The 8765-nt window shown below is 42.0% G+C and overlaps 1 protein-coding gene across 1 annotated transcript in view; it reads left to right on the forward strand.

Annotated features, from left to right (window-relative positions):
* The first annotated feature begins 281 nt into the window (after positions 1 to 281).
* LOC107290877 (von Willebrand factor A domain-containing protein 7-like) overlaps positions 282 to 8765 on the forward strand; it is a 77375-nt gene continuing 68891 nt past the window's right edge. Inside the window, exons 1-3 of the mRNA XM_015819815.2 lie at positions 282 to 607; positions 4329 to 4448; positions 7084 to 7263. Coding sequence (XP_015675301.2) covers positions 367 to 607; positions 4329 to 4448; positions 7084 to 7263 — 541 coding nt within the window. The 5' untranslated portion in view covers positions 282 to 366. The remainder of the gene's footprint in view (positions 608 to 4328; positions 4449 to 7083; positions 7264 to 8765) is intronic.

The raw sequence follows: 8765 nt of genomic DNA on the forward strand, positions 1-8765 counted from the left end.
ACTGTCTTGATTTGAAAGCTGAAGTCCACCCAACTTAAAAGTTGCCAAGTGTGAAAAACACTGCTTTAGAGGCACGGCAGTTTTGTTAGAAGGAAACTGTCCATTTTAGAGACAGCCTCGATGACACAATTGCTAATGTCCCTTGATCTGGGGCCCCGTGTCGTGTGACGAAGGGCTGGTGAATTTCTTTTCCTGGATTCTTTAGTTACCTGAAGGAGGAAGCAGGCTGAAGAGGTGGGGGATTTCCCCAGTGCCACTCAAGCTATTTAACCAGCAGAGTGAAGGGCACGTTCCGGAGCAAAGGAAGCTGAGAGGGAAGGCAACACTCCTTTCCTCTTCGACCATCTGGCCGCTCTGTTGCCAAGCATGCTGCTCTCCTTGCTTCTCTGCGCAGGGATTGTGAGCGGATTCCGCCCTAACCATGAATCGGGAGACATCTCTTCAAATGACTTCACAGATACTGACATCACGGAATTGGGGGCACTGCGGGCTGTAGCCTGGTACATGGAGAAGAACCCTCTGCCTGGAAGACCTGCCATGGCGCCCGGGGAGCTAACAAACATGGTCCCATTGAATGCAACCGGGCTCTTCAAGGCCTATTACCAAGGTGAGCTGGCTCTGGGGTCCAAAACAAGAGGATTCGTCTTGGTCCAAAGCTCAGTGTCCTAACCCTCGGTTCTAAGACACTGGATCCCCTTGTCATACATACAACTACATTGCATTGTTCTTCCCAAACCTGAACTACTTCTCCAACACAACTCCTTCCAGAAAGCTAATTGTGATTACTGTATCTAATGCTTCATCTCACCTCCAGATCATGAAAAAGTCATCATCTGAGGGAACATTGGGGTATATTGATCAATCTGTACAGATTCTAGATAGTTCTTCTAGACTCTTTCTAGGCTTTTCTTCCATATTATCATAAATTGTCCTTGTTGAGTTGAGTTGAATTGGATGAGTTGGGCTCCAGTTCTGATATTTCCTAGACTTCTGGAGAAGAAATGGAATTTCAGGAGATATCTTTTAATGTCATCTCCTTGAGCCTTAGACCTTTCTAGATCTAGAATGAGGGTAGCCCTTTCAAAACTATGCCCAGCTAGGTTTTAGTTGTGGCATCAGCCGAGATCCTGGGGCAGGAGTGGAGGTGTGATGAATGTCATCAGGGAATCTCTTATGGCACTAGTTCTCAACCTTTTCTTTAACACCGACCCCTTTTAAATACAGTTTGTGGCTATAGACCACCGAGACTTAACTCAAGATTTATTATTAATAATAATAATAATGATAACGATAAAGTTTGAAGGGACCTTGGAGGTCATCTAGTCCAACCTCCTGCTCAGGCAGGAAACCCTATACCATTTCGGACAAATGGCTGTCCAGTTTCTTCTTAAAAACTTCCAGTGTTGCAGCCTTCACCGCTTCTGGAGGCTTTCATGGATCCCTGTGATGGCATCACGGCCCCTCAGGGATGAGATGGCTTGGGAGTTCATAACCACCATGACAGCCATGGGCCTCTCTCATGGGCCGACATGGAACAGTGGCCAAACACTGGATCTGATGTTCCTGTCAGAGCAGAGGCCCTGAGATCTAATATTGGGAGAGCTTTCGATATCCCTCTTGTCCTGGTTACCTCACACCCTGATTATCAAGAAATTCTCTAGCACCACCATCCATTAGATTGGTCTGCCCTCCACCCACTCACCCTCACTAATACTAATACTAATACTAATACTAATACTAATACTAATACTAATACTAATACTAATACTAATACTAATAATAATAATAATAATAATAATAATAATAAAGTTGGAAGGGACCTTGGAGGTCATCTAGTCCAATCCCCTGCTCAGGCAAGAAACCCTATACCATTTCAGACAAATGGTTGTCTCAATCTCTTCTTAAAAACCTCCAGTGTTGGACCATTCACAACTTCTGGAGGCAGGTTGTTCCACTGATTAATTGTTCTAACTGTCAGGAAATTTCTCCTTAGTTCTAGGTTGCTTCTCTCTTTGGTCAGTTTCCATCCGTTGCTTCTTGTCCTGCCTTCAGGCACTTTGGAGAATACTTTCCCCAACAACAGTTTCAGCTGAACCCTGGCAAGGCTGAGTGGCTCCCAGTTCTAGGACTATGCCATTTGGGGGGCTGGATGGGGTGACAATGCTCCATACAAACCCAGAACACAATCTGGGGGTCCTGGACTGACGATTCCTGCTCAAAGAGCAGGTAGCAGTTTTGGCTAGGAGGGCTTTAGCACAACTTCGTGTTGTTCATCAGTTGCCCCCTTTCCTGGATCGGTGGGCTCTGCTCCCTGTCACTTGCAGCCTGGTCAGCTCCCATTTGAATTGCTGGAATGTGCTTTATACGGGGCTATCTTTTTTTTTAATAGAGATTTTATTGGTTTTCTTTTGCATACATATGTTAATTTTTCCAATCAACGAGCTGTCTGGGGTTAGCTATGCTAATACATATTCAATTCCTAATCCTTCATTCTTTCCTCTAACCAACAGTAAAATAAGTCCCAAATTTGGTAGTAGTCTGTGTCTTCTTTATCTTTCAGTCTCAATAGTTAATCTGTCCATCTCTGCACATTCCAATATTTTTCTGATTATTTCTTCTTCTGATGGCAATCCTTCATTCTTCCAATATTGTGCAAAGATTATTCTCAATGCTGTAGTTATGTGTAAAATTAGATATAAACTCTGCTTATTAATCTTTTCAGGCATTATACCTAGTAAAAAAAAGTTCTAGGTATATGGGGCTATCTTTGAAGAGTATCTGGAAGCTTCAGCTGGTGCAAAATGCAGTGACATGGGCAGTTACGTGTGATCCTAGAATGGTACACATTACACATCTGTTCCTCAAAGTGGGTTGGTTGCCAGTTTGCTTCCGGGTCCAATTCAAGGTGCTGGTTTTGTCCTTTAAAGCCCTTCATGGCAAGGGACCAGGATGTCTGAGAGTATCTGAGAAGGCAAATTATGGGTCCCATTTGTTATGGGTCCCATCTCCCTTAACACTGCGCAAATCCCCCAAAAACTGGCTATGCCAGTGGTTCTCAACCTGTGGGTCGGGACCTCATTTGGGGTCGATCGACCATTTCATGGGGGTCGCCAAGCAAGGCTGTCCGCCATTTTTGTTGTCCGCCATTTTTTTTGTCCGCCATTTTTCCCCCCTTTTCCGGCGGGTGCCTTACCTCCCTTGGGCTGGGCCAGCTGGTGGTCGGCCTGCTCCGTCTCTGCCGCTTGCCAGCTACACCTCGGCCGGCGCAGGGGGTGAAACCACGCATGCGCAGCGCTCCTGGGCAGGGAAAGTCCTTGACTTACGACCAGTTGGGTAGTCCTCGACTTACGATCGGTTTAGTCCTTGACTTACGACTGGTTTAGTCCTCGACTTACGACTGGTTTAGTCCTCGACTTACGACCAGTTGGGGTCGCGGCATTAAAAAGGTTGAGAACCACTGGGCTATGCCATCAGGCTAGGAAATCGGGGAAACCTAGTGATGGCTCCCTTTCTTACTGAAACATCATCTTCTCTTGTTTCATGTGCTTTTTTTACCATACAGATTTAAAATAGTTTTTGATTGTTTTATACGTAGTTTTCTATTTTAATTGTTAGAAGCAGCCCAGAGTCATTTTCATATGAGATGGGCAGCTACATAAGTCGTCCTCTACAACCATTAACTTAGTGACTGTTCAAAGTTACAGCAGCACCAAACAAAAGTGACTTGTGACCAGTTTTCACACTTACGACTGTTGCAGCATCCTCACAGTCGTGGGATCAAGATTTGGGCGCTTGGCAACTAGCATGTATTTATGAAAGTTGCACTTGTCTCGGGGTCACGTGATCACCGTTTGTAACCTTCCCAACCTTCCAACAAGCAAAGTCAATGGGGGAAGCCAGATTCACGTAACGACTGCATGATTCACTTAACAACTGTGGCAAGAAAGGTTGTAAAATGGAGCAAAACTCATTTAACAACTACAAAGGAAATTTGGGACTCAGTTGTGGTTGTAAGTTGAGGGATAGATAGATAGATAGATAGATAGATAGATAGATAGATAGATAGATAGATAGATAGATAGATAGATAGATAGATAGATAGATAGATAGATAGATAGATGGATGGACGGACGGACGGACGGACGGACGGACGGACGGACGGACGGGCGGGCGGGCGGGCAGGCAGGCAGGCAGGCAGGCAGATGATAGATTTTCAAAGAACGTATATTGAATATGCCAGATAGATTGAAAGATCAAGAAGAATATTACTATTGTTACTACTGAGGACAATAATTTTAACTAATCCACTTTTTTTTTTTTTTACACAGCTGATGTCTCTTCCAGCCGATTCATGAAAGCCATCCAGGAAATTGTCACTGGAAATAATCTAGTGGAATCATCTAACGACAACAACTACTACTACTTCTATTGTGAACAGATTAGCAAAAGTAAGATGGGATTTATGGTTGTTGCTGCTTAGAAGAAGGGGTATGTTCAGTGGTGTGAAGGGTGGTATTAGGAACTAGAGGAAAGTCAGTTATAATGGAAACAGGTGACAAACCTGGTCAGTGGTCAGTATCCTAACAGAGGCAATCATTCTAGCCTGATCCAGTAAAAATATCTCAACCCAGAGATGTGCAGCTAAGAGAGAGAGAGAGAGAGAGCAATCAAAGGATTAAAGGGAAACGAAATATAAAATATGATAATTATGCTGAACTGCCATGTTTTCATATGACTTATGGTTGAATATGGTTGGTTAATTAGTAGCTTTAGTTTTGGCCAGTGCCATTATTTATTCACTAGGAACCATATAATCCACTTGGAACAGCTGATAAATTCACTACAATCTCTGCAGCAATGGTGGGGAACCTGTGAAATTTCGGATGTTGCTGAACCGCAGTTCCCAACATGCCTCACTATTGGCCGTATTGGAACTCTGTTTAAAGGGCTACAGTTCTCGCTTTTGCCCTCGTTCAGAGCTGAAAATGCTCAGCTTTAATTTAGCCACAGTGGATAAAGTTGTAGTATTTGTCCAGCACTCCCTTTCCTGCTGTCAGCATGTTTGTGGTTTAATGCTTGTCAATTATACAAAGGATGGAGTGGCTTTCTTATTGTGTACATCTGTCACTGACCTCCAAGTTCTGTTAAAAGAAAGAGTTTTGGATAAATAATCAAAGTCAATATTTGCAGAGGGCAAGTTTGCTTTACATATAGCAGAGACTTGATCTCATGAACAAAAGTACGTATTTTTTTTTATTTTTATCTTGTCTTTTTTTCATAAACAACTCAAACCGAGGAACATACTTAATATTCCTTACTCCACCTACTTTCCCCACAACAACAACCCTGTGAGGTGAGTTGGGCTGAGAGACAAGGACTGGCCCAAAGTCCTCCAGCCAGTTTTCATTCCTAAAGCAGAACTAGAACCCCCAGTCTCCTGGTTTCTAGGCCAGGACCTTCACCACTGCACTAAACTCTTCACCACTGCATTCTTTTTATATATTTGTTTTTAAAAGTAAGAACTTTCACAGCAGACCAGTGAAATGGTATTCTAATATGGTTATTTCATGATTTCATCGGAAGCTACCCAGAATCATATATTATAAGCCGAGCGGCTATATAAATATGATAAATAAATGTTTTGAGAAAATGTTATAATAACACAATGCTGGCATCGATGAAACCAAATGAAGTATCAGTGATCAAAATCAAAGATAACTAAAAGCCAACATGTTCTGAAGTCAAACGCAAGCAAAAAATCAGCATAGATTCCTTAGGATTTCTTGATTCTACTGCACTACACTCTTCACCACTGCATTCTTTTTATATATTTGTTTTTAAAAGTAAGAACTTTCACAGCAGACCAGTGAAATGGTATTCTAATATGGTTATTTCATGATTTCATCGGAAGCTACCCAGAATCATATATTATAAGCTGAGCGGCTATATAAATATGATAAATAAATGTTTTGAGAAAATGTTATAATAACACAATCCTGGCATCGATGAAACCAAATGAAGTATCAGTGATCAAAATCAAAGGTAACTAAAAGCCAACATGTTTTGAAGTCACACCCAAGCAAAAAATCAGCATAGATTCCTTAGGATTTCTTGATTCTACTGTTATCCTGAGTTTGATCAATGCCTAACAGGTACCAGCATTCTGGGCTGGCAAACAGAAAATTTTCTTTGGCTGATACTGGCCAAGGGTATATTTGCAGGGCTGGTCCTCCCATGAAGCAGAAGATCTCTGTAAGGTGGAAAGATGGCTCAGTCATGCCTAGACTTGATCCATCCTAGCTCTTCTGCTGTTCAAGATATTCCAGGAAAAGGGACATGGCTCAAAGTTTAGTTTACTCTCACCTGGCCTAATATCACTATATAAGCATTCAAGAACGAGAGACTTTTAGGAAAGACACTGACAAATTGAACATGTCCAGAGGACGGCAATCAAGGTAAAAAGGATTGTGGTTGGAGGTGAATTTATCCTGGAGAAGAGGGGTCTAGGACAACTTGCCATGCCCAACTTGTGACAACTCACTGTAGGACAAGAGTTACACTGATATCAAAGAAATGGCGGAATAGAATAGCTAAAGAAAGAATGCAAAAGGAGGGACAAAGTGAAATGTGAATGACAAAAATGAAAACATTTTTTTAAATTATTTTAAATCATTAAATTGAATTGTTGGATCGTCCTGTGGCAAGTTGTCCCGCAGCAGGTTGGCCATGGTGAGTTCCAGTGCTTTTTTTGTAAAAAAAAAAAAAAAAAAAAAAAAAGGTGCCAGAACTCACACACGTCATACAACCCGCCTTGCCTACCCTACAAGGTTCCATCCCAAAAAAGGTGCCGGAACTCCGTTCTTGGCGTTCTATGACAAAAAAAAAAAGCCCTGGTGAGTTGTATTTTAGTTTGTGATGGATGATAGAGGCAGGCAGGCAGATTCTCCTCCACCAAAAATCCAGAAGCAAGATGGCCTTCTGTGGGGGATCTGTGGTAACCAATTCCTGTTCTGGAGAGTTTGTAGGATTAGATGATTAAGTTTACATTCAATTCTTCTGAAGTTTCATGCTATGTTTTCCCAGGTATTAACCAAATTCAAATTCTGAGTGACTCCATGCTTTATAGTCTGAGAGGGGAATTAGACTCAAGTGCCTTGGAAGCATCTCGCCTCAGTGCTGGAAGAGCTCTTCACGTGGTTCAGAAATTCTTCAGCAACACCAACTGGGTCGAAATGGGAAAGGACAGCCCTTACGAATACTTGTGTAAGTCGCAACAAATATGGAAGCAAAGAACTGGATGCTGCCTAGAGCTGACCGTAGTGGGAGGGGACTGAAAAAGTCAAGATGGTGGGCAAAATCAAGTGGTCATGGCTATCATCTTGATTATTATTTTTTATAAATACACACACACAAACACACACACACAGTGCAAATAACCCTAGTATGCCTTATTTGGGGTAGAGTTTTCTCTACTTTTCTATACAGTCACAATTACAATTACTTTTCTATACAGCACTATGGGGTAGTATACAAATCTAAGTGCTTTTGCTATTGCTATTGGAGAAAATACGTACGTACCAATTCCCCTCCCACCAACGGCAGAAAGCTCTGGTTCTATTTTAATTTATTTATTATTGAAACATGTAGTCCATCTTTCCATTTTTTTATTAGGTCAACTTCTGATTGAAGTGCCCAATGTAAAGTTTCTGGTGTTGATGTCTTCATACATACCTATGTTAATGCCAATGGGCTTTCCTGGCCACGTAGCTTGACTGTTTTTCACACACATTCACACACATTAGGGAAACAAAGCAGATCCTAGAAAAAAGGCACAGCAAACTACTTCTAAACTGGTGCCAAAACAAATGCAGTAATATCTCTGCAAAGCCAATGGGAGTTGAGTTTATTTGGAAGGAGACTTCCAATTAAGTATTTTGGATTATGTGTTCATGTGTGTGTGACAGGCAGTCACTGTCATGCTGTACAGAAGATCACTGGACTCCTGCATCAGTTTTATTTCAAAGAATACCTCGTGGCCAATTGAAATTAGAAATCTACTTTGGTATAGTAGAGGCCACACTTGGAATACTGCATCCAGTTTTGGTTACCACGATGTAAAAAAGATGTTGAGACTCTAGAAAGAGTACAGAGAAGAGCAACAAAGATGATCAGGGGACTGGAGGCTAAAACATATAAGGAACGGTTGCTGGAATTGGGTATGTCTAGTTTAACGAAGAGAAGGACGAGGGGTAGCATGATAGCCATGTTCCAATATCTCAGGGGCTGCCACAAAGAAGAAGGAGTCAAGCTATTCTCCAAAGCACCTGAAGGCAGGACGAGAAGCAACGGATGGAAACTGATCAAGGAGAGAAGCAGCCTAGAACTAAGGAGAAGTTAGAACAGTTAGAACAATTAACCAGTGGAACAACCTGCCTCCAGAAGCAGTGAATGCTCCAACACTGAACGTTTTTAAGAAGAGGCTGGACAGCCATTTGTCTGAAATGGTATAGGGTTTCCTGCCTGAGCAGGGGGTTGGACTAGATGACCTCCAAGGTCCCTTCCAACTTTATTATTATTATTATTATTATTATTATTATTATTATTATTATTATTATTATTATTATTATTATTATTATTATTATTGGTTAAAGTCTAGACTGGAAAGCAGGAGATGGCGAGTTTTCATCCCCCCTTAGGCACAGAAGCCAGTTGGGTGGCTTTGAGCCCAACCCACCTCACAGAGTTGCTGTGCTGGAGAAAATAGG

Source organism: Protobothrops mucrosquamatus, unplaced genomic scaffold (assembly GCF_001527695.2).
Source record: "Protobothrops mucrosquamatus isolate PMUCROS unplaced genomic scaffold, P.Mucros_1.0 scaffold993, whole genome shotgun sequence".
In the NCBI taxonomy this organism is placed as follows: domain Eukaryota; kingdom Metazoa; phylum Chordata; class Lepidosauria; order Squamata; family Viperidae; genus Protobothrops; species Protobothrops mucrosquamatus.